This window comes from Oncorhynchus mykiss, chromosome 27 (genome assembly GCF_013265735.2).
Source record: "Oncorhynchus mykiss isolate Arlee chromosome 27, USDA_OmykA_1.1, whole genome shotgun sequence".
NCBI classification, from domain to species: Eukaryota; Metazoa; Chordata; class Actinopteri; order Salmoniformes; family Salmonidae; genus Oncorhynchus; species Oncorhynchus mykiss.
Genome location: NC_048591.1, coordinates 6,565,821 through 6,592,888, shown reverse-complemented (window position 1 = coordinate 6,592,888; position 27,068 = coordinate 6,565,821). Strand labels below are relative to the sequence as shown.

The following is a 27,068-nucleotide window of genomic DNA, read 5'->3' as shown; positions in this document are numbered from 1 at the left end:
TTGTTGTGACATGACTGTCTCAGAAGGGGTGCATGCAAGAAGGCAGTTACCCAATTCAATGTAAGAAATCAGCACTGCGATTTGTGACTGCACCGTTAGCCTAAATTGTTTTCAGGGTAGGAAAAAGGCTCAAAATAGTAAGCTTCTCTCTATGAGGAAAGACAGCCATATCTGGTATGGATTCCTATCCCTCTGCCTCGTCCGTGTTGCCCTTTCCTCAAATTTAGTCGGCATCTGGAAGCCTCCGAAGGATCTTACTCTGGAGTAAGGGCCTCACGCCTCGTTAAAGCTTGGTCCATTAACATCTGTTAGGGATTCATCTGCAGTCGCTCTTAAAACAGATCCCGTAGAAGTAGTTGGATTTTTTTTTGATTAAAGAATTTTGTACATTGAATAATTTTTTTGTTTTACATTTTGGCTTGATTATTGGTTTGTTTTCTTAAAGACAGAGTGATCTTAGGAGGACAAGCAATGTGAGAGAGAGAAATGTGTGAGAGCACAGTCCACTTCACTTGGCTGTCATCATCTGCACAAACTCTGGAAGGCAGAACAAAACAGGGAGAAAAAAATAAGAAATCCACAAGAATAAAGGGCATTCAGTTAACAATGATTACATCCCAAGGCATATAAGATTGGAACATGAGGAATCAATGTCTTCAATACTATTTTCAATTCAATGAACAGTGATTATTTATTAAGCTGTGAGGGAGCATGTCATGTATATAAACCAATCTTTTTGCCTTTCTTTTTTGCATCAAAGCAAATAGAAATAAAGCGCACAAAACCAGTTTGTCCCTACCCGAGGACTAGAGGAAAGCCTGAAGCGTTGCTTCAGTGTAAATACAAGCCATGTCCTGGCTTAACTGACAGGGGCAACAGTGGAAAGACACCGACTTCAAAAAACTCACAGTAGATATGAGGATGAGCAGGATGAGGGAGGAAAAGGAGGAGAGAGAAAAATGCCATTTTTTAAGATAATCTATTGCCCTTAGGAGAGCTTTTTTGCAAATCTTAAGGTACCGGGGAAGTTTAAGAAATACAGTGATAGCTCCACCTTGGCTTGCAACGGGCTTACTAAGGGGAGCTTCCACCATTTTGTTTCCACCTATCCATTTCCTTTAGATCTGCAAACACGAGCGGGAAAGCGGAAGGACGTTGAGCTCACCCTCATAGTTGACCTGTCCGTCTCCATCGATGTCGGCCTCGCGGATCATCTCGTCCACCTCCTCGTCTGTGAGCTTCTCCCCGAGGTTGGTCATGACGTGCCGCAGCTCTGCCGCGCTGATGTAGCCATTCCCATCCTACAGGGAGAACAGGCTCATTCAATAGGCAAAGAGCGAAGGCTCTACATACAGTACTTTGACCTGTCAGAATGAGATTAGGTCTAAACAAGAGTTTCCTATCTGAACAATCAGTGACATCTCCCTCTCCTGAACACAGCCCGGGCTTATCTGGTCTGCTGGTAAATTAAAATGGTCCCTGGCTGCCCCATCTGTGTGACAGCCAGAGACATGCATGGCTCTGGTCCATCTGCTCACCCAGCCGCAGCCTGGCGTTCTCTGGCTCTAGCGCTGCCAAGTCTCAAGATTCGCAAAGGGAGAGATGATAAACAGAGCAGGGGAATGCTGACACAGACTGGCATCCTAGCAGACTGGCACCGTAGCAGTAACCAAGGTTCTTCAGGACAGTTGCAGAAATGTCCCAAGGAAACAAACCTTAGTCACATTGATCCGTCAAATAGGCTGCAAACAAACAACCGCAAATACACACTCCCAAAATCACAAGGCTCTGTTTAAAGGGGTTGCATTGTTCCAGGCTGCACAAAGCAATATAAACCCAGCCAATGAGCTCTCCCTATTAGCTTGTGACTCAGATGTCTGCACTGCAATAATCTGCCTGCGGGTAACATTATACTCCGCTCCCTGTCCACAAACAAAGCCCTCCTCTCAGCAACACAGTTAAGGAGACACAACCATGATGACTAACACATCAGGATTGCAGAGGCATGTACACGAGCAGTGGCGCCATTGTCCATCACACGTTCAACATCACATTCCTAAAACATGAAGTGTTAGTCTCTCTCTCCCCCCTACAATCCCTTTGGTCCAATATTCACAACTCCACACAAAAAAAACTAAAACAGATCAACAAAATGGCTCATGTTCCAAAACACTAAGCACATTTCCAATTGACTGGGTACAACAATCAAAAGGAGATGGTGTGGAGCGCGAGTACCTTATCAAAGACTCTGAAGGCTTCTCTGATCTCCTCCTCGCTGTCTGTGTCCTTCATCTTCCTTGCCATCATTGTCAGGAACTCTGGGAAATCGATCGTTCCATTACCTGAGGACAAACAAGACAGTCTTGATTTTACGTTTGTGTGCACAGACAAAGACTCATTTTATTTCAGAAAGAGCAGTGTTGAGATCTTGTTGGGACATTTTGGAATGAGCTCAAAAACAATATCCTCTTTGCATCCGATTGCAAGGGCAGCACCATTGACTCAATCTCCATTTTTAAGTAGTCCATTTTCTTCTTCTATGAGTTGACAAAAACTGAAAGGGTGCAAGACACCACCTAGTGTGTTGTTTGAACAGATAAAAGCCAAGGTTGGCGCATTTCTGCCACCTCACAAGTATAATTCATTGGCTGATCCCTGCTGATGACCCGGGTGGAATCATGTGATCCTTCCTTAACCCATAGGAAGTCCCACCTAGTTTACTACTGTCAAAATGGTGGAAGCCCTAAATGGCAATAGTAAATGGGGTTTTTTGTATGCACCAACTTTACCATTGCTTATTGGCCAAAAACAACAAGTGGGGTTTTTGGATAAACAAGCTTAGAACTTACACGCTTTGTTCTATGAGATAATGTTCATCAGACAACGTCACTTTGTGAATTATGAAACACTTATGTAATCAATACAAGCACATACAGGCTTCATAATTTATAAACGGAATGTTAACGGACTGATATTTTATAGAACACAACGTGAAAGATCTCCTAAGCCAGTGTTAACCTCAGATCTTATCGGCTTTTATACCAAAACCCCATTCATTTCCCCCATAGGAATGGCTGAACGAGCCAAAAAGGTAAATCATTTCCGGTTTTAGGACTACATGCTGACGAGCTGCATGTCCATGCCAAAGACATGTTAAATCCATCTAGAGTCCTCCAACTCTGCGGGTGAGCCTCTGTTGTGTGGGAACATTGGATATTTGAAATGTGATCCACCATGAAACCAGAGCCATGGTGCCATCCAGGGAGGGCGGCAGGTAGCCAAGTGGTTAAGAGCGTTGGGCCAGTAATTATGCAATGTTTGTGTGTGCGTTCCCATTCATCCACCATGTCAATAATGTACAAGGGTCAGCCTTGTTGGGTTCTGACCATACGTGTGCATCAGCAAGTGTGAATGAGTAAGTCAGTGTGTGTGTGTGTGTCATTGTACACATCTCTCTAATCTTACCATCAGCGTCTACCTCGTTGATCATGTCCTGTAGTTCTGCCTCAGTAGGGTTCTGTCCCAGAGAGCGCATGACAGTGCCCAGCTCCTTGGTGGTGATGGTGCCGTCACCGTCCTTGTCGAACAGTGAGAACGCCTCCTTGAACTCTGATTACGGGAACGGTGTGGGATTGGTGGAAATTACTATATTGGCTATGTCCAGTCTAAATTGTCTTCCTATCCTTCATCTGCACTGATGTGAGAGAACTGGACAGGTAAGGGCAAATTCCCAGAATGCATTCAAACATATTGATTTCACACAATTGTGCAGATGAAGAAAAAACAACATACAAATACTAAAGAATGGTTTGTACAAGATTAGTAGCAGTTGTACAAACTAAACAGGCAGAGCAGCCTACAATGTTGGTCACTAGTACTACCTTGAGGAGTCAAGAGCCTAAGGACCCACATTATCTGCCAACCGACGTGAACTCAGTCACGTCTACTAACTGGGATTGAAGAGCTTTGAAAATGGACAGAAAGAACCTCACTGTTCAGGGTTAGGGATAGTACTCACCAGCAATCTGCTCCTCAGTCAGTTGGTCAGCCTGTGAAGATGAGAGGAAGCAAGAGTGAGAGTTGTCCACTGCCCCTGATATATTATAGCCTAATTGAGGTAAATTACGCCAGTCGCCTAATGGCTGCTCTTTTACTCCTATGTGTAAAACCATACCTGCTCCATCGTATTCACATGAGATCAGATGAGTTGACATGGCAGTGATACGCTCACTCATAACCTCAGTGCTCACAGGAGTAGGACAACGTTCACATGCACACTGATACCACATTATTATTTGGAATACTCAAGTATTCTGTTTGAGTTGACGCATATAAGCATTTCCGGTTTACAATAACCCGAAAACGGGATAATGTGGCATGTAAACATCTTACCCAGTTAATATTTTTTTCCGTGGTCAATCCTCCATAATTTCTTTGGCTGATATTCTGTATTGGACCACATAGCGTACTGGCTACTTTCACCCCTACATTTCTGCTTATAATTTCCGACATTTGGTAGGCCACGTTTCTCAACTAGTTAGATACATACAGCTTCTCTTCTGTCATAGCCTAACTAGCCCCAGAACACTAAATACAGTAGTGCTCACCAGAATGCCTTACATGGATAGAATCAACGCATTAGTAATCTAGTTAACACAGGATATTTTCCAGAATATTTAAAAAATGTGGTCACTGATCTTAGGCCAGTTAGCGCATTCCCGCCAATTAGATCTGTTTCTAGTACTTGCAATTTCAAATCAAACTTTATTGGTCTCAGTTTTGCAGGTGCAACAATTGCTTGTTTATAGCTACAACAGTGTAGTAATACCTAGCAAATTAATTTAAAACCACAACGCAGAAAAATAAATAAATATCAGCACGAGCAAAACAAAGCACGAACCACTGCATTTAACCACGGAAAGAGGACTGTGAATATGGCCGAATATGAACAGTGTAGTTATTCCCTCCTCAAGGCAATCAAACATGCGAAATGTCAGTATAGGGGCACAGTAGTGGCAATTCAACGGCTCAGACCCTGCCACATACGTCTCGTGTCTATAGGAAACGACGTCTCACTTCCAGACAAACTAAACACCTTTGCCCGCTTTGAGGATAATACAGTGCCACCGTCGCGGCCCACTAACAAGGACTGTCCTCCCACCCTTCTCTGTGGTCGACATGAGTAAGACATTTAAACTTTTTAACTTCTCTAGGGTAGGGGGCAGCATTCGGAATTTTGGATGAAAAGCGTGTCCAAATTAAACTGCCTGCTACTCAGTCCCAGAAGATAGGATATGCATATAATTAGTAGATTTGGATAGAAAACACTAAAGTTTCCAAAACTGTTAAAATAATGTATGTGAGTATAACAGAACTGATATGGCAGGCAAAAACCAGAGGAAAATCCAACCAGGAAGTACTATTATTTTGAAAGGCTATTTTTCCATTGAAAGCCTATACACCATACAAAGACTTAGGACCGACCCATGTGACCAGTCTTTAGGCATCGTTTCAGGCTTTTACTCTGAAAAACTTTCAATCAGTGGCCAGTGGAAATTTCCATTCATCAGCCATGCGCCCTGATCGTGAACCCACCTTGTTTCTCCTTTCCTATCGACAAAGCTTTTGTCCAGTTGAAATATTATTATTTATGACAAAAACAGGAGGATTGATTTTAAAACATCGTTTGGCATGTTTCTACTAACTTTTATTGTACTTATAAAAAAAAACGTTTAGTCCTGGAATTAGTGCACGCGCCTTCTGCATTCGGATTACTGGACAAAAGGCGAACAAAAATGAGGGTTTTGCTCATAAAGAGGGACATTATCAAACAAAGCAAACATTTATTGTCTAACATGGAGACATGGGTGTGTCACCAGATATAGATCAAAGGTAAGTGATTCATTTTAATGCTATTTCTGACTTTTGTGACACCTCTCCTTGTTTGGAAAATGGCTGTATGGGTTTGTGGCTAGGAGCTGACCTAACATAATCGCAAAGTGTGCTTTCACCGTAAAGCATTTTTGAAATCTGACTCAGCGGTTGCTTTAAGGAGAAGTTTATCTATATTTCCATGCTTAATACTTGTATCGTTTATCAATGTTTATCATGAGTATTTCTGTTATTTGATGTGGCTCTCTGCACTTTTACCGGATGTTTGTTTGAGACAATGCATTTCTGACCATAACGCGCCAATGTAAACTGAGATTTTTGGATACAAATATGAACTTTAGCGGGGGGAAAAACATGCATGTATTGTGTAACAAGAATATCCTATGAGTAACATCTGATGAAGATCAAAGGTTAGTGATTAATTCTCTCCATTTCTGCTTTTTGTGAATCTTCAGCTGGAAAAATGTATTTTTCTGTGACTAGGTATTGACCTAACATAATCGTTTGCTGTGCTTTCGCAGTAAAGCCTTTTGAAATCGGACACTGTGGTTGGATTTACAAGAAGATTATCTTTAAAATGGTGGATAATATTGTATGTTTGAGGAATTTTAATTATGGGATTTCTGTTTTGAATTTGGCGCCCTGCAATTTCACTGGCTGTTGTCGAGGTGGGACGCTAGAGTCCCCTGGTACCAGAGAGGTTAACCCTCGCAAGGCTGCTGGCATCCGTAGCCACATCCCCAACCATGCGCAGACCAGTTGGCTGGTGTGTTTAGACATATTCAGTTGCTCCCTATCCCAGTCTGCTGTCCCAACTTGCTTCAAGATGGGTACAGGAACAATGGTGGCCAAGGCGGCAAAGATAACTGAACTAAATTACTATCGCCCCATAGCACTCACTTCTGTCATCATGAAGTGCTTTGAGAGAGTAGTCAAGGATCATATCACCTCCACCATACCTGCCACCCTAGACCCACTTCAGTTTGCATACCGCCCAAATAGGTCCAAAGATGCAATCGCCATCACACTGCACAATCCCATCTAGACAAGCGGAATACCTATGTAAGAATGCGATTCATTGACTACAGCTCAGCATTCAACACCATAGTATCCTCCAAGCTCATCATTAAGCTGGAGGCCCTGGGTCACAAGCTCGCCCTATGCAACTGGGTCAGGGACTTTGACGGGCCTCCCCCAGGTGGTGATGGTAGGAAACAACATCTCCACTTCGCTGACCTTCAACACTGGGACGCCACAAGGGTGCGTGCTTAGCCCCCTCCTGTACTCCCTGTTCACCCATGACCGTGCCATTTTCTGATCACGCTTATTCCTCATGGTATCCACTTACGTTCCATTGCTCATGAAGACAAAGGAATACTCCGGTTGGAACTTTATTGAAGCTATATGTTAAAAACATCCTAATGATTGATTCTGTACTTAGTTTGAAAAGTTTATCTGACCTGTAATATAACTTTGAAGTTTTTGTCCGACGTAACACTGACCAGAATGAGCGTTTGTATATACACTGCTCAAAAAAATAAAGGGAACACTTAAACACCACAATGTAACTCCAAGTCAATCACACTTCTGTGAAATCAAAACTGTCCACTTACGAAGCAACACTGATTGACAATACATTTCACATGCGGTTGTGCAAATGGAATAGACAACAGGTGGAAATTATAGGCAATTAGCAAGACACCCCCAATAAAGGAGTGGTTCTGCAGGTGGGGACCACAGACCACTTCTCAGTTCCTATGCTTCCTGGCTGATGTTTGGTCACTTTTGAATGCTGGCAGGGCTTTCACTCTAGTGGTAGCATGAGACGGAGTCTGCAACCCACACAAGTGGCTCAGGTAGTGCAGCTCATCCAGGATGACACATCAATGCGAGCTGTGGCAAGGTTTGCTGTGTCTGTCAGCGTAGTGTCCAGAGCATGGAGGCGCTACCAGGAGACAGGCCAGTACATCAGGAGACAGGCCAGTACATCAGGAGACGTGGAGGAGGCCGTAGGAGGGCAACAACCCAGCAGCAGGACCGCTACCTCCGCCTTTGTGCAAGGAGGAGCAGGGGGAGCACTGCCAGAGCCCTGCAAAATGACCTGCAGCAGGTCACAAATGTGCATGTGTCTGCTCAAACGGTCAGAAACAGACTCCATGAGGGTGGTAGTATGAGGGCCCGACGTCCACAGGTGGGGGTTGTGCTTACAGCCCAACACCGTGCAGGACGTTTGGCATTTGCCAGAGAACACCAAGATTGGCAAATTCGCCACTGGCGCATCTGTGCTCTTCACAGATGAAAGCAGGTTCACACTGAGCATGTGACAGACAGTCTGGAGATGCCGTGGAGAACGTTCTGCTGCCTGCAACATCCTCCAGCATGACCGGTCTGGCGGTCGGTCAGTCATGGTGTGGGGTGGCATTTCTTTGGGGGGCCGCACAGCCCTCCATGTGCTCGCCAGAGGTAGCCTGACTGCCATTAGGTACCGAGATTAGATCCTCAGACCCCTTGTGAGACCATATGCTGGTGCGGTTGGCCCTGGGTTCCTCCTAATGCAAGACAATGCTAGACCTCATGTGGCTGGTGTGTCAGCAGTTCCTGCAAGAGGAAGGCATTGATGCTATGGACCGCCTGTTCCCCAGACCTGAATCCAATTGAGCACATCTGGGACATCATGTCTCGCTCCATCCACCACAGACTGTCCAGGAGACGGGCTATATAAATGGACATTTTGGGTATACATGGACGGATTTAAATCGGAAAAAATACCCAATTGTGATGTTTATAGGACATATAGGAGTGCCAACAAAGAAGCTCATCAAAGGTAATGAATGTTTTATATTTTATTTCTGCGTTTTGTGTAGCGCCGGCTACGCTAATTATTTTGTTTATATCCCCTTCAGGTATTTCGGGGTGTTGCATGCTATCAGATAATAGCCTCTCATGCTTTCACCGAAAAGCATTTTAAAAATCTGACATGTTGGCTAGATTCACAACGAGTGTAGCTTTAATTCAGTACCCTGTATGTGTGTTTTAATGAAAGTTAGAGTTTTATCGAGTACTATTAGCATTTGGCGTTGCGCACTTCCATTTCCTGTTGGCTAGGTGAGACGCTGGCATCTCAGTGGCTGTAAGAGGTTATTAAGGAGAGGTATATCTATAATTCCATGTGTAACACTAGTATTATCATCTACATTTATGATGAGTATTTCTGTTGAATGATGTGGCTATGCAAAATCACCGGATGTTTTTGGAACTAGTGAATGTAACGCGCCAATGTAAACTCATATTGATAAATATGAACTTTATCAACCAAAACATACATGTATTGTGTAACATGAAGTCCTATGAGTGTCATCTGATGAAGATGATCAAAAGGTGAGTGATTCATTTTTCATCTCTATTTGTGTTTGTGACTCTAGCTGGAAAATCTTTGGCTTGAAAATGGCTGTGTCTTTCTGTGGCTATGTGGTGACCTAACAATCGTTTGTGGTGCTTTTGCTGTAAAGCATATTTGAAAAATCCGACACAGTGGTGGGATTAACAAGATTAGCTTTAAAATGGTATGAGATACATGTATGTATGAGGAACTTTAAATGTTTTGAAATTGGCGCCCTGCACTTTCACTGGCTGTTGTCATATTCCACATCGAAAGGAGAAGGTGGAAAGTTAAGTTCCTTGGCATACATGTCACAGACAAACTGGTCCACCCACACAGACAGCGTGGTGAAGAAGGCACAACAGTGCCTCTTCAACCCCAGGAGGCTGAAGAAAATTGCGCTCGTCACCTAAAACCCTGACAAACATTTACAGATGCACAAATCGAGAGCATCCTGTCGGGCAGTATCGCTGCCTGGTACAGCAACTGCACCGCCCTCAATCGCAAGGCTCTCCAGAGGGCGGTGCGGTCTGCACAACCCATCACCGGGGGCAAACTACCTGCCCTCCAAGACACCTATAGCACCCGATGTCACAGGAAAGCCAAAAAGATCAAGAACAGCCGCCCGAGCCACTGCCTGTTCATCCCGCTACCATCCAGAAGACGAGGTCAGTACAGGTGCATCAAAACATGGACCGAGAGACTGAAAAACAGTTTCTACCTCAAGGCCATCAGACTGTAAAAAGCCCTCACTAACAGAGGCTGCTGCCTACCTACAGACCAGAAATCAATGTCCACTTTAATAACTGAATAACTAGTCATTAATAAATGCCACTTTAATGTTTAGATATGTTGCATGTTTCATCTCATATGTACAGATGAAGTCAGAAGTTTACCTTTGCCAAATACATTTAAACTCAAGTTTTTCACAATTCCAAACATTTAATCAGTTCAATCCTTTCCCTCTCTTAGGTCAGTTAGGATCACCACTTTATTTTAAGAATGTGAAATGTCAGAATAAAAGTAGAGAGAATTATTTATTTCAGCTTTTATTTCTTTCATCACATTTAAATTGTTAAAAACTTGGGTTAAACATTTCAGGTAGGCTTCCAGAAGCTTCCCACAATAAGTTGGGTGAATTTTGGCCCATTCCTCCTGACAGACCTTGTGTAACTGAGTCAGGTTTGTAGGCCTCCTTGCTCGCACACGCTTTTTCAGTTCTGCCCACAAATGTTTTATAGGATTGAGGTCAGGGCTTTGTGATTGGCCACTCCAATAGGTTAACTTCGTTGTCCTTAAGCCATTTTGCCACAACTTTGGAAGTATGCTTGGGGTCGTTTGGGATGGTGTTCTTCGGCTTGCAAGCCTGACCCGCTTTCCTCCAAACATAACGATGGTCATTATGGCCAAACAGTTCTATTTTTGTTTCATCAGTCCAGAGGACATTTCTCCAAAAAGTATGATCTTTGTCTACATGTGTAGTTGCAAACCGTAGTCTGGCTTTTTATTGCGGTTTTAGAGCAGTGGCTTCTTCCTTGCTGAGCGGCCTTTCAGGTTATGTCTATATAGGACTCATTTGACTGTGGATATAGGTACTTTTGTACCGGTTCCCTCCAGCATCTTCACAAGGTCCTTTGCTGTTGTTCTGTGATTGATTTGCAATTCTCGCACCAAAGTACGTTCATCTCTTGGAGGCAGAATGCGTATCCTTCCTGAGCGGTATGATGGCTGCGTGGTCCCATGGTGTTTATACTTGCGTACTATTGTTTGTACAGATGAACGTGGTACCTTCAGGCGTTTGGAAATTGCTCCCAAGGATTAACCAGACTTGTGGAGGTCTAAAAAAAATAAATTCTGAGGTCTTGGCTGATTTCTTTTGATTTCCCCATGATGTCAAGCAAAGAGGCACTGCGTTTGAAGGTAGGCCTTCAAATACATCCACAGGTACACCTCCAATTGACTCAAAGTATATCAATTAGCCTATCAGAAGCTTCTAAAGCCATGACATTTTCTGGAATTTTCCAAGCTGTTAAAAGGCACAGCCAACTTAGTGTATGCAAACTTCTGACCCACTGGAATTATGATACATTGAATTAAGTGAAATAATGTCTGTAAACAATTGTTGGAAAATGACTTGTGTCTTGCAAAGTTGATGTCCTAACCGACTTGCCAAAACTATAGTTTGTTAACAAGACATTTGTGGAGTGGTTGAAAAACAAGTTAATGATTCCAACCTAAGTGTATGTAAACTTCCGATTTCAAATGTATTTTACACCATCTATTGCGTCTTGCCTATGCCGCTCGGTCATTGCTCATCCATATATTTAAATATTCTTATTATATCCAATTACTTGTGTGTGTGTGTGTGTGTGTGTGTATTAGGTAGTTGTTGGGGAATTGTTAGACATTACTGCACTGTCGGAACTAGAAGCACAAGCATTTTGTAACACTCGCATTAACATCTGCTAACCATGTATGTGACCAATACAATTTGATATATACAGTACAAGTCAGAAGTATGGACACACCTACTCATTCAAGGGTCTTTCCTTTGAAGACATCAGAACTATGAAATAATAGATATGCATGTAGTAACCAACAAAAAAAAGGTAAAAATCTAAATATATTTTATATTCCTCAAAGCAGCCACCCTTTGCACACTCTTGGCATTCTCTCAGCAATCTTCATGAGGAATGCGTTTCCAACCATTTTGAAGGAGTTTCCACATATGCTGAGCACTTGTTGGTTGCTTTTCTATCACTTTGCGGTCCAACTCATCCCAAACCATCTCAAAATGGGTTGAGGTCAGGTGATTGTGGCAGCCAGGTCATCTGATGCAGCACTCCATCACTTTCCTTCTTGGTAAAATAGCCCTTTCTACGGCCTGGAGATGTGTTGGGTCAATGTCCTGTTGAAAAAAAGAAATGATAGTCCCACTAAGCGCAAACCATGGGATGGCGTATTGCTGCAGAATGCTGTAGTAGCCATGCTGGTTAAGTGTGCCTTGAATTCTAAATCACTGAGAGTGTCACCAGCAAAGCACCCCCACACAATCACACCTTCTCCTCCATGCTTCACAGTAGAAACCACACATGCGTGGATCCTCCATTCACTAGTTCTGCATCTCACAATAGACACAGCAGTGTCAAATTTGGACTCATCAGACCAAAGGACTACTTTCCACCGGTCTAATGTCCATTGCTCGTGTTTCTTGGCCCAAGCAAGTCTTATTTTTATTGGTCTCCTTTAGTAGTTTCCTTGCAGCAATTTGACTATGAAGGCCTGATTCATGCAGTCTCCTCTGAACAGTTGATGTTGAGATGTGTCTGATATTTGAGATGCAATTTCTGAGGCTGGTAACTAATGAACGTATCCTCTGCAGCAGATGTAACTCTGGGTATTCCTTTCCTGTGGCGGTCCTTATGAGAGCCAGTTTCATCATACGTTTTATGGTTTTTGCGACTGCACTTGCTCCGCATTGACTGACCTTCATGTCTTGAAGTAAGAATGAACTGTCGTTTCTCTTCGCTTATTTGAGCTGTTCTTGTCATATTCCTGTTTGGTAAAAGACCAAGTCCATACTGTCTTCTGAATACCACCCCTACCTTGTCACAACACAACTGATTGGCTCAAATGCATTAAGGAAAGAAATGGCGGTGGTAGCAGAAGCAGGCGCGTAAAGATTAATTCAAACAGCACTTTTGTGCGTTTTGCCAGCAGCTCTTCGTTGTGCGTCAAGCATTGCACTGTTTATGACTTCAAGCCTATCAACTCCCGAGATGAGGCTGGTGTAACCGATGTGAAATGGCTAGCTAGTTAGCACACGCTAATTGCGTTTCAAACTTCACTCGCTCTGAGCCTTGGGGTGGTTGTTTCCCTTGCTCTGCATGGGTAACGCTGCTTCGAGGGTGGCTGTTGTCGTTGTGTTGTTGGTTCGAGCCCAGGGAGGAGCGAGGAGAGGGACGGAAGCTTTACTGTTACACTGGCAATACTAAAGTGCCTATAAGAACATCCAATAGTCAAAGGTTAATGAAATACAAATGGTACAGAGGGAAATAGTCCTATAATAACTACAACCTAAAACGTCTTACCTGGGAATATTGAAGAGTGATGTTAAAAGAAACCACCAGCTTTCGTATGTTCTCATGTTCTGAGCAAGGAACTGAAACGTTAGCACATTTTGCACTTTTACTTTCTTCTTCAACACTTTGTTTTTGCATTATTTAAACCAAATTGAACATGTTTCATTATTTACTTGACTAAATTGATTTTATTGATGTATTATATTAAGTTAAAATAAGTGTTCATTCAGGGTTGTTGTAATTGTCATTATTAAAAATAAAATTGTCCGATTAATCGGTATCGGCTTTTTTGGTCCTCCAATAATCGGTATTGAAAAATCAGAATCGGTCGACCTCTAATCAAGGCTACTTCGAAGAAACTCAAACATAAAATCTCTTTTCATTTGTTTTAACACTTGTTTGGTTACTATATTATTTCATCATTTTTGATATCTTCAATATTATGCTATAATGTAGAAAATAGTAAAAAATAAAGAAAACCCCTTGAATGAGTAGGTGTCCAAACTCTTGTCTGGGACTGTGGCGCTTAGACACACACACATATATACATATACATATATACACACACACACACACACACATATATATATATATAGCAGGTATCCTAGTGGTTAGAGCGTTGGACCGAAAGGTTCAAGATCGAATCACCAAGCTGACAAGGTAAAAATCTGTCGTTCTGCCCCTGAACAAGGCAGTTAACCCACTGTTCCTAGGCCATCATTGAAAATAAGAATTTGTTCTTAACTGACTTGCCTAGTTAAAGAGATATATATATATATACACACACAGTATATAAAATGGTGTAAGAAACTGGGCGACAATGTGTCTGCTCCATTGAGATTTCCACCCAGAGCGTGCTCGGAGGCCTTATTCTCCCTCCCATCAGTTGAGGACGAAGGTCTTATGAGGCCTGTCTCAGTCAGTCAGCCAGCACACTTTGGGCTGAGGAAGTGTGATCAGGGATGGGTATAAATACACCTCAGTACACCTGCTATAATTAGAGTGGCACGAACAGGGTCGCCAATGTAGCACAGTGTCTATTACCATCTGTTGCTTTTTGTGGGTCTTTAGATTTGTCACCACATGTATAGCATTAATTGCTTGAGAGGGAAAGTGTGCACATCTGTGAAAGTGTGCATGCACCTCAGAAAATAAAACACCAAGGGAATAGGTTAGTGTGCACAACTGACAAAGCCAGGGGCACACTGATTTTAATCAAGACATGTTCATTACAGTTAAAACACATTTTAAAAATATAGTTATTAGTCCATTGTTGAGAAAGTCTTAATGTTTTGCTTGTCAGCACTCAAGTTATCAAAATATGAATATCATCCCCATATGATGCATTTTGCATTATATGATTCTGCATTTAGCAGAAGTTCAGTACAGTTAAGAAAGAATTTAGCCCAGGACATGTACTCTGCTCTCTCAGTGAGTCACATCAGGAGAGGAAGAAGGAAAGGGCAGCAAGCAAGCAGACTGCAGCTTATTCTGTCCACACAGCTGGATGAGGAAGCAAGCAGTGGTTAAGGATTCAGTTAGTGTAGTCCTGGGTGTGAGCATTTATAAGCTAGTGTCAAGCACCAAATGACTCAGGAAAACAGTGTTGTCTTTGAGAAGTAATGAGATCCCATGTGCCATACTGTACAGTCCTGGTTAAAGGCTGTTAATATCGTATTCACTGTGAGGTAGTGAATTGTTGCGGTCTTTGGCGGGCAGATTGCAAGATCTTCAGATTGTTAATTGCGTTTTATCCTTTAAGGCAAAACAAACCACCATGAATAATGCAGACTTAGCACCAAGGCCTCACTTTCATCCCCCAAAACAGCAATTTCGAGGGATAAAGCAGAGCACATGCCTTCGTTTGTCACGCAAGGTATTTTAGTCTCATTTTTGCAACGCATGCACTGCGGATCCAGTGTCAGTATACTGCACCAACCATGTGGTTCAATGCAGGGGGGGCGGAAGGCGTGTGGTAGAGAGGGGCAAGGAAGGAGGGGTGGTAACGAAGATCATTCACGAACAGCAGACTGCGGATCAACGTGGTGCAATACGCAACAACACCACCGGCGAAGGCTCAAATGTCGCGAAAATTTCGTTTTCAATACCTACGCAACACGATGCACAACAAGTATTACTAGCTAGATCATATTGCCAGCTGGCTATGTTATTGAAAACATGACACAACACAAGTTCACTTGCCAACTAATACTATCGAGTAAGTTCATTCAATTGGCAGTGTTAGGTTATAACATCAAACAGCGCTAACCACAAGCACAACGCCCACTCACCATTCGTACACCAACATTAACTAGATAACGTTAACTCCGATACGAGTCAAACAAATGACCTTAGCTAGCCGTATGTAAAATTAGCCATGGCTAACTCCTCGACAAACAATAAGGGCCCACAATCAAGAGTTGTCTTATTGTCCGTAATCCACTGAGTCCTTATGAGCTTTTCCAACTGCCATTTCGTGGTTATTGCAACGCCGAGCCAACAGCCCGGCCAGGTGGTGATATGAACAGTTGTGCTGCCAAACCGATAAATTTTGTCAGTCACATCTTATTTAACTAGCTAGTTTACGGACATATAGCTAGTTAACAACAGACGTTGCTCGAACCCAATACGAATTCATGTTAGCTAGATAACTAGCTAGCGAATTTATGACAGTCAGGTAACGTTAGCTAGCTGGCTATAGCATTCGCTTGGATGTGTGTGGCTATACTCACCATTTTATTATGTTAGGTCTTCAAACTTGGAAAATATGAAGTACTAAATAGTCAATGTTCCCCTTGTGGCTGGCAAACTACCTGTAGTCAACGTATATATCGTTGTTTAGTCCTGAAATGTTATTCGTTAGTCTCTTCTCTGCGAAGTTGCCCGGAAACACTAGGGACCGCGTCACTGCCGATGTGGCCTCATTTGCACTATATCGCTCCGCGAAGTGACATATTTCGCCCCCCCCCCCCCATCCCACGAACCTGCCAATCTTAACTGCACACCAAATGCGTCAGAATAATAATTTATTCACTTTATATTGACCACTGCACCCACTCATTGCCTAGAACGTCCCGTTACTCATTAAAAAAAGAATGTAATTGTCCTATTTGCACTATTTGCTTGCGCTACGCTCGTGCATTGACGAGAAGCAGACGCGCTCGTTATTTCAGTCTATCGAAGCGGTGAACAATAGCCAATATTTGAAATGGATATACTGCACATTGTAATTTGATCGCTATTATTTTTGATCAAGTATGACCACAGTGGTGCAATGAGATGAGCTTCAACTTGGTCAATGTAACGCAGATCCTTATTGGTCCAGAGAAACGGGCAGAAAAGTACCCGGTTTTGTAATTGGCTGTTTGTAAACTGCATTGCGCCAAATTGGATCTATACATTGCAGAACTAATGACTTTATAATTTGCTGTTGGATAAATCGTTCACTGTGTGCTAATATAGGTTTTGAATATGCTGATTTCAGATATGACTAATTGGTCAATATGTAAACCGTTTGCAGTAGCCTAGTCTGGTAGTAGTATAGTAGTCTGACATCATGTAGGTCTATATGATAAGGAAACATGTATGATGTTGATCATATTTTTCACCTCAGTACTAATGACATTTAAATGGAACCATGCCATGGGTCTATAATAACTGCTCCTTTGTGTACATACAAGTAGAGATGTAGCAATAATTCTTAATTGCATTTGTGTGTCATATGAAGGTGGTAACAATATTTAGTCAGACCTAACTCCCACTTTTCTGTTTGTGGATCTGTATCATAGTCATCGACATAACAGACCCTGGACCAGTTATTGAGAGGCAAGGAGGAGGAAATGTCAGAGGGAATTTGCTGGAGTGTCTAGTCTTTTCTGTCCTTCATTTATTTGCACACAATAAAAAGTCAGGACAGTAGTTGAAAAAAGTTGGAACAGTAGAATATGCAGTCCATCATAACAAAATCCACATGGCTTTATCAACGTGCTCCCTCTTGTGGAGACAAACTGCATCATGAAACCACAAACAAGTGTACATGCTAAACTATGCTAAGTACTGTCCTACAACCAGCATCACAGGCCTAATGCACTTTATGGGGAGAGTAAAACTGGTTCCACGATACATTGAATACATTAAGGATACAGCATAAAAAGATGAAAAAAAGGTTCCAAGTAACTTAATTACGAAAGATTATACCTTCAGTTATCAGTGTTGTCTATATTCAGGTAAATGCCGGATATTTTGTAGCCAGTGTCCCTCCAGTTAGGAGATATCGTACCAGTCATGGTAGTCCGACTTGTGTGACATCCCCTCCGGGAAGCCTGCATCCATGTTTCCCCATTTCTCTGTCTTTGGTGGTGCTCAAACCCATGTTCCTATGGCACAAGGTTTCCACTGTGGCATCAGCACACAAGCATCTACCTGCCGGGTTTGGCAAGAACATGGGCAACAGTGGGCATCGTAGAGGTCTGTCGTGGCACAGGCAGCTACACAGATGGATCAGCTGACCCAGGATCCAGTTCAGGCCCTGTTTCTGATGACAAAGAGAGCATTGAAGAGGTTGTAGGTACAGCATAACCCCAGGAGCATGAGGAAAGCAGTTAGCCACCTGGTAGGTGACCTGGTAGGTGACCTGGTAGGTGGCCTGGTAGGTGGCTAACTGCTCCCCCCCCACACAGGGGGCTCGTCCCCTCCACTGGGGGCTCCTCCGTAGGACTCTACCTGGCTGTTTACCAGGTCCCTGAAGCCCATCCTACTGAAGGCCACGAAGCAAAATTACAGGGACACGATGTAGCTCCAGCCCTCCATGGCAGAGTAAAGCATGGAAGCACCACACGCCACACACTAGGGTAGCATCAAAAAGTACGAGAGTGACAGAATACACAGAGGGCCTCCACCCATCTTTTCGAACCCTCCATGTCTCTTTCCTCTCCTCCACCCTTGGGTTGGTTGCTGTTGTCCCGTTGCCTGCTGTTGTGTGTTCTCCTCCGGTGGCACCATCGCACGAGGAAGCCCAACATGGTGATGACCCTCTCCAGGAAGAGGTTGAAGAAGAGGATGGCAGAGCAGCCCAGCAGGCCGTAGATTACCAGGAGGACTTTGCCCTCTGTGGTGGATGGGGTCAGCATTCCAAAACCTGTCCGAGAGGGAAACAGAGAGAGTGGCGGAAAGAGGGAGTTTGTGAGGGAGTTGGCGATTGTGTCAACCGCTCCCACTGTTTCTGTGGTGATACAGTGGACAGTGCCATAATAGTGGTAAAATTTAAAAATTATTATTGCACTTCTGCAACTAAGGTTTCTAAATAGTATCTCTCCTTTCATATTTAGTTGTTGTTTCTACTGTAAATTAATTGTTAACTTTATTATTACCTATTGCGGTTTTCCCATATCTATAGCTGTTATGTCATGCACATACCCCACAGAAGAGACCCTGTAGACATGACAACACCGTTTGACAAATGTCAATACAAACCTATTACTGGTGATGACTCCATGGTCCATCCAGATCCAGCCCCTTGCATAGCAGCGGGAAGTAGGGGTGTTGAGTGTGCTGCAGCACCCTCTGGTAAATCAAAATAAATAAATAATAGTAATACAAAATAATAATAATAAATCACAAGATGTGTGAACTAGGCCTTTGTATGAGCGGACAAAAATAATCCTCAGCACACCCACGTCAATCAGTGTAGATGAAGGGGAGGAGACAGGTTAAAGAATGATTTTCAACCCTTGAGACAATTGGGATATGGATTGTGTATGTGTGCCATTCAGAGGCTGAATGGGCAAGACAAAAGATTTACAGTGGTCTGTTAGACAGACACTCACACAGGCACAGACACACGCATAAACACATGACATACGCACTATACACACAGATTTTGTGTTGTGGATAGTATGTGGTAGTAGAGTAGTGGCCTGAGGGCACACACTTAATGTGTTGTGAAATGTAATGTAAATATGGAACAAATAATTATTCAATAAAGAAATACAAACAGTTTCCTGTGTGTATCCAGAATGGTCCACCACCCAATGGACATCCAGCCAACTTGACACAACTGTGGGAAGCATTGGAGTCAACATGGGCCAGCATCCCTGTGGAACGCTTTCGACAACTTGTAGTCCATGCCCGACAAATTGAGGCTGTTCTGAGGGCGAAAGGGGTTCAACTAAATAAGAGAACGTGTTTTTTTACACTCCGTGTATATTCAGTATTCACTGCATCCAGAGCTTGTGTTGTTTCTCTCGGTCAGCAAGTCAACCCCACCTCATTCTTCTGGATAGTCATTCCCAAGCTATGCTGAAGCAATGCCTCCTTTTATCAGATCATTTGGAGATCATTCATCCAAATGGACTCTCCTATTATACTGTTATTATACTCCTAGTAGATGCTTTGACACACACCTTGCAAGTAGAGTAAGTAGACCGAGTCTTTGACAGCATCTGAGGTGTGTATGTTTACTCCCGGACTCTCCAGGCTGCTGTCTGTGAACTTACTTCTTTATTAACACAGGTGATCTTTGCCTCCATAATCACCTTTCATTGCCTGTTTATAACACTCTCCAGCTCAAATTAGTATTTTCCCTGAGTTTATTCAAAGGATATTGGCTCTAGTAGTGGTACAGCCCACTCTAATTTGTAGTGGCTCTAGAAAGGAGGATATAATATTTGAATTAGTCTCTAAAATAGCATGAAATTACATTTGACATGTGGGCTGTTCTGTTTTAAACCGTTTGTATGAAATTAAAGATGTGGTCCTCCAAACATTTGATTTTCTCTGTGTAGGTCATAGAGAGCATAGATCTCCTCAGCTGTAGTGATCTTTCTGACATGGTCAGTGTGTTAGAACTGTTTTAGTATAGTGTCACGTTTGGCTTTCTTTGAGACTCTTCCTGTCAGAGCTTGCCTACATCATACAGTAAGAGGCTGTGTGGTACACTTGAGAGTGATGTGGCTAACTGGGAAGGTATCCAAGGAGTCGGACGATCTCCCATGACAAGAGCCTGGAAGGAAAGATTCAATTTCTTGCTCACTTTCCTCTCATTTCTTGCCAAGTTTTCCCCTAAATTGTTTCTGCCGCAAGTTGTTTTCCATTCTATTTCTTTGATCGTTATAGTACCTAGTACATGTACTATTTTTGGACCACTTCAGAATTCCGACAGTTCTGAGCAATTTTTTGGTGCCTGTGTCAACTGGTTATTTTGATTTAATTTCATTGTGGTTTAGGAGGCGGAGGATTCATTAACCGGGGGTATATTCTATTGCTTTCTCCAATCACCTAAAGATCAGGGATTACCTTACGGAAGAGAGGAGGGAAGGATGCGTTTTTGAACAAACCCCCTTGAGACACCATCACATCAGTTCCTTCCATTATATTTCAGTATATATTATCATTAAAACACTAGATAGTCTTTGTAGTGTATACAATTGTTTGCCCTGTAACTGCATCCTCCCATGAATGGAACTGGACAGCTTTGATTGATGTTTGTTTATGTTGAATTGAACCAAATCTACTTTGTCTTTCATACAGCAGTTATGTTATCATGCAGATGCCAGCATGGCTGTGGCCTCCCTCCCAGCCATGTACAATAGTCAGCCTGTATTTAAATACTGCTGGAAGGAATGACACCTTGATTTAAACAGTTGTTAAAGCCTTATCCAAAGATCAGCTCTCTCTTTATCTCAAGTAGGAAAAAGGAGCAGCAAGGTTCAACCTCTACAGGATTGTGTGTTCCCTGCGGGACGGTTGATTTGCATGAGGTTGTAAGTAACAATAACATTTCCCAGGGCATAGACATATCTGATGTTGGCAGAAAGCTTCAAATCTTGTTAATCTAACTGTACTTGTCACGCCCTGACCTTAGTTATCTTTGATTTCGTTATTTATTTGGTTAGGTCAGGGTGTGACAAGGGTGGTGGGTTTCGTTTTTTGTATTTTTTGTATGTCTGGGGTTTTTATGTCTATGGTTGCCTAGATTGGTTCTCAATCAGAGGCAGCTGTTTATCGTTGTCTCTGATTGGGAACCATATTTAGGTAGCCATATTCCTTGGGTATTTCGTGGGTTATTGTCTATGTATAGTTGCATGTCAGCACGAGTAGTTTATAGCTTCATGGTTGTTTTATTGTTTTGTATAGTTTGTTTAGTGTTCTTCCTTTTATTAAAGAAGAATGTATTCACATCACGCTGCGCCTTGGTCTCATCGTTACAACGAACGTGACAGCACTGTCCAATTTACAGTAGCTATTAAAGTGAAAGAATACCATGCTATTGTTTGAGAGTGCGCAGTTATGAACTTGAAAATGTATTAATAAACCAATTAGGCACATTTGGGCAGTCTTGATACAGTTTGAACAGAAATGCAATGGTCCTTTGGATCAGTCTAAAACTTTGCACATACACTGCTGACATCAAGTGGCCCAAATCTAAATTGCGCCTAGATTCCTAAGTCATATATTGGCCTTTCTCTTGCATTTTTAACATAATGGAACAAAAAAACAACAACAAAAAAAAAGTTTTTTTTCTTTGTATTATCTTTTACCAGATCTAATGTGTTATATTCTCTTACATTAGTTTCACATTTCCATAAATGTCAGTGTTTCCTTTCAAATGGTATCAAGAATATGCATATCCTTGATTCAGGTCCTGAGCTACAGGCAGTTAGATATGTGTATGTCATTTTAGACAAAAAAAATATAAAAAAATGGTCAGATCCTTAAGAGGTCAAACAATAGTGATGTAGTGTCACATAGCATACCAAACACACAAAGCAAGTATTGTCAGGACACAGTATGTCTCTATGTAAGTCCGATAAATTAATATTCTTGATATGAATGTTTATCCTTTTAGGTTGTGAATTTCAGTCCATTTATGTGGTATGTAAATAGGATGGTAAACATGTCCATTGTACTACAGAGTGTTTCTGAAAGTGCAGCACATTATTGCCCTTATGTTCAGACGTTGTCAGCAGTACAACCTGTTGATTGATGTTCCTCTGTCCTCTCTGACAAGTGTGCTTTGTAAAAAATAAATGTAAAAAAAAAAAACATACAGATTTCAGATAAAAGGCTCAAAAACACAGATGCCTTTTTGACCTCTGTGTGTGAAGGAGTACCCTGAGGAAAAGCCTGGCTCTTGGCTAAAAAAGGGTGCTTGTTCAGGCAACGTAATCTTCTTTCGATTACGTCAGCTGATGGTTATCAACTCCGTAATGAGCATTCGCTTTCATTTTTACCAAGAGTGGTCCTTTGTAGCTAAATTGGTAGAGCATGGTGCTTGCTATGCCAAGACAGCAGGTTTGATTCCTGAGACCACCTGTAAGTAAAATGTATATAGAGTATACTGAACAAAAACAGAAATGCAACATGCAACGATTTCAAAGATTTACTGAGTTGCCGTTCATATAAGGAAACCAATCAATTGAAATAAATTAATCATGCCCTAATCTATGGATTTCATATGACTGGGGATAAAGATATACACCTGTTTGTCAAAGATACCTTTAAAAAAAGTAGGGGAGTGGATCAGAAAACCAGTCAGTATCTGGCGTGACCACAATTTGCATCATGCAGCACTACACATTTCCTTCATATAGAGTTGATCAGGCTGTTGATTGTGACCTGTGGAACGTTGTCCCACTCCTCTTCAGTGGTTGTGTGAAGTTGCTGGATATTGGCTTGAACTGGAACATGCTGTAGTACACATTGATCCAGAGCATCCCAAACATGCTCAATGGGTGACATGTCTGGTGAGTATGCAGGCCATGGAATAACTGAGACATTTTCAGCTTCCAGGAATTGTGTACAGATCCTTGCGACAGGGCCGTGTATTATCATGCTGAAACATGAGGTGATGGCAGCGGATGAATGGCACGACAATGGGCCTCAGGATCTCGTCACGGTATCTCTGTGAATTCAAATTACCGTTGATAAAATGCAATTTTGTTTGTTGTCCGTAGCTTGTGACTGCCCATACCATAACCTCACAGTCACCATGGGGCACTCTGTTCACCACGTTGACATCAGCAAACCGTTCGCCCAAACGACGCCATACACATGGTTTGCGGTTGTCAGGCCGGTTGGACGTACTGCCAAATTCTCTAAAACGACGCTGGAGGCAGCTTATGGTAGAGAAATGAACATTAAATTATCTGGCAACATCTCTGATGAACATTCCTGCAGTCACCATGCCAATTGCGCACTCCCTCAAAAGTTGAGACATCTGTGGCATTGTGTTGTGTGACAAAACTGCACATTTTAGAGTGTCCTTTTATTGTCACCAGCACAACAATCACCTGTGTAACAATCATACTGTGTAATCAACTTCTTGATGTGCCACACTTGTCAGGTGGATGGATTATCTTGGCAAAGGATAAATTATTATTAACAGGAGATGTAAACAAAAGTTGTGGACAACATTAGAGAGAAATAAGCTTTTTGTGCATATGGAAACATTTCTGGGATCTTTTATTTCAGCTCATAAAGCATGGGACCAACACTTTACATGTTGCGTTTATATTTTTCTTCAGTATATATCAGTTTTACAATATTTTATTCATAATTTGACTTTGCTCATAAACGCAGCCAAAGACTCAGTGCCCTAGGATGTTTATGCATTGCTTCATTCAAGTCTCAGAGGCAAGTTGTAGGAGTGGGCGAGCATGTAACAACCTTCCAATTCCCGTTGATCCTTTAATCGTAAACAACATTCTTTAGTTTAGTTCATTAATTCGACCATTTAAAAAGACAAGCACACATAAAACTTAAAAGTCATGCATGCACATTAAGTTTATTATGATTATTTTTTTTTTACAGGGACAGTGCACATTAATCAACGTTTCAGCACACGCAGAGCAACAGAACAAAAAGCAGCAAGATAAAATTCATAATAACATACAATAAAGTCTGGGACGTATTTCCACTGTGGTCCTCTTGAGACAAGTTGGCTAGACAAGATCAAACACAGTATGGCAGTGAAATAATCAAACAAAAATGTGATCCTGTGATCAAGTGTCAGATAATGTGGTAAATGTGTTACGTGTATGATGATGGGATAAAGGCAACCCCCCCCCCCCCCCCCCCCCTCCCCCACCACAAAACCACCTGAATTGATGCATGGTGAAGTCATACACCTACACACAAATGCTTGGTTAAAATAGGCTTTTTTTCCTGCACAATGTGATATTCACTTCACACACATGGCTTGTCTACTTGTCGAACCCCATCTGAACCCAAGATGAGCTTTTTATTACACCGTTGATTGTTAACAATGTACTTGCAAACAAACACTGTAAAGCTTTAAAACATTATGTAGAGCTTTACTCTGGGAAAGAAAAAGGTTCAGCACCTGGAAAGGATGGAATGAAGAGGGGAGGAATGATCGCTGAGATCAGAGATGAAACTTATGGTGTCTGAGAAATTATTTTTCACCCAGATGTAAGTGTTGCCCGGCACCAGTTCAGGGGAGCTGCAGTGGTCGGGTAATGTGACGTAGTGAGGGAAAGGCACGGCGCTGACATGGCCACGTGAGGCCGGCATGTCCATGGCGTTCACCATCACGATGGACCGCTCATTCATCTTCACAGACACACTCTCCACTGTCCCCAGCAGAACTGGACACACACACACACACACACACACACACACACACACACACACACACACACACACACACACACACACACACACACACACACACACACACACACACACACACACACTTTAGATAAGCGTTGTGAAACCACTGTACTTCCAAGAGTCAAAGAAGATTCTAGTGCTTCCCACTGTTCTTACTAAAGATCAAAGTAGTGAGTAATGTTTCCTGTCATCTTGTGCTTCAAACTGGAGGCCTTACCTCTGCTGTGGCACAGGACTTCAGTCTTCAGATCCCCCAGTGGTAGAAGTCTGGGTCCTGAGGATAATGAACAACAGTCTAATCAAATGGACAGAGAGACTCCAGGCACATCAGAAGACATCTCCTTTATCTTATATGAACTAGATATAGAATTCAATATTCATATCACTTGTCTGACTTGTAGGTTGGTCCTTCAGAGATAAACAGAGATAAACAGACGCAACTCAAGCTGTGGCATAAATCACAGATCGATTGTATCCTGTTCCCACTGACCTGGAATCACGTTCTTGGTGGTGTTGTGTGGTTCAGGCCTTGGGTGCAGGACCCCGGCGCAGCAAGACCACAGGGAGGCATTGGGGTAGCGGTGCCCACAGCAGGTGAAGCCTGGCTGGGTAGGGTAGAGCAGGTCTAGCCCTGGGGCAGAGCAGCAGGTCTGGGTGGAGCCGGCCTCCATCAGGACACTCCCACAGCACTGGGCTTCCTCTGAGAGTCTGTCCTGAAACTGCAGGTCGTACAGAGTCCCTGCACAGCACTTCATCTGGCCACTGCTGGGGTCGTAGGCCTTCCCTCCGCAGCAGGAAACATTTCTCAACCTGTGGTGTCTTTGAAGAGAAAAAATACTTTACTTCCCAAAACCAAGAGAACATCATCTCTCATAATTTGGTGCCTTTAATGCTATTGTGCTGTCCTGTTGGGTGATCACCATATGTACTGATCATTAAAAATGTTATGGATTTGATCCATTCTATTGAATTTCTTTTGTCTTTTTATTTTTGACCCTTTTTTCTTCCCAATTTCATGGTATCCAATTGGTAGTTACAGTCTTATCTCATCGCTGCAACTCCCGTAAGGACTCAGGAGAGGCGAAGGTCGAGAGCCGTGCGTCCTCCGAAAACACAACCCAATGAAGCCACACTGCTTCTTGACACAATGCCCACTTAACCCGGAAGCCGGCCGCAGCAATGTGTCGGAGGAAACACCGTACACCTGGCGACTGTGTCAGCGTGCACTGTGCCCAGCCCACCACATGTCCGATTTTTTGTTTAGTTGTCATCTACATGTGTTATTACTGTGCTTTCAACCATTTACAATGCATTCGGAAAGTGTTCAGACCCCTTTCCTTTTTCCACATTATGTTACGTTAAAGCCTTATTCTAAATTGTATATAAAAAAACATCCTCATAATGACAAAGCAAAAATACATTTTTAGAAATGTTTGCAAATGCATACAAAATCAAAAACAGAAATACCTTATTTACATAAGTATTCAGACCCTTTGCTATGAGACTCGAAATTAAGCTCAGGTGCATCCAGTTTCCATTGATCATCCTTGAGATGTTTCTACAACTTGATTGGAGTCCACCTGTGCTAAATTCAATTGATTGGACATGATTTGGAAAGGCATACTCCTGTCTATATAAGGTCCCGCAGTTGACAGTGCATAACAGAGCAAAAACCAAGCCATGACATCGAAGGAATTGTACGGAGAGCTCCGAGACAGAATTGAGTCAACGCACAGATCTGGGGAAGGGTACCAAAAAATGTCTGCAGCATTGAAGGTCCTCAAGAACACAGTGGCCTCCATCCTTCTTAAATGGAAGAAGATTAGAACCCCCAAGACTCTTCCTAGAGCTGGCCGCCTGGCCAAACTGTGCAATCAGAGGAGAAGGTCCTTGGTCAGCAAGGTGACCAAGAACCTCATGTTCGCTCTGACACATCTCCAGAGTTCCTCTGTGGAGATGGGAGAACCTTCCTGAAGGACAACCATCTATGCAGCACTCCACCAATCAGGCTTTTATGCTAGAGTGGCCAGACGGAAGCCACTCCTCAGTAAAAAGCATATGAAAGCCTGCTTAGAGTTTGCCAA

The 27,068-nt window shown here is 42.6% G+C and overlaps 2 protein-coding genes across 2 annotated transcripts in view; both read right to left on the bottom strand.

Moving 5' to 3' along the window:
* Positions 1-361: 361 nt before the first annotated feature.
* On the bottom strand, positions 362-16,460 carry calm3a (calmodulin 3a (phosphorylase kinase, delta)). Its single transcript, XM_021587410.2, has 6 exons — positions 16,086-16,460; positions 4,019-4,049; positions 3,466-3,609; positions 2,236-2,342; positions 1,166-1,301; positions 362-537 (listed from the first exon to the last, which is right to left on the bottom strand). Exons 1-6 carry the CDS (start codon positions 16,086-16,088, stop codon positions 509-511), a joined length of 450 nt encoding a protein of 149 aa, XP_021443085.1. The 5' UTR covers positions 16,089-16,460; the 3' UTR covers positions 362-508.
* A 7,185-nt stretch (positions 16,461-23,645) lies between these two features.
* Positions 23,646-27,068, bottom strand: part of LOC110507417 — a 39,489-nt gene continuing 36,066 nt past the window's right edge. Inside the window, exons 11-13 of the mRNA XM_021587401.2 lie at positions 25,475-25,803; positions 25,202-25,258; positions 23,646-24,959 (exon numbers count right to left, since the gene is read on the bottom strand). Coding sequence (XP_021443076.2) covers positions 24,688-24,959; positions 25,202-25,258; positions 25,475-25,803 — 658 coding nt within the window. The 3' untranslated portion in view covers positions 23,646-24,687. The remainder of the gene's footprint in view (positions 24,960-25,201; positions 25,259-25,474; positions 25,804-27,068) is intronic.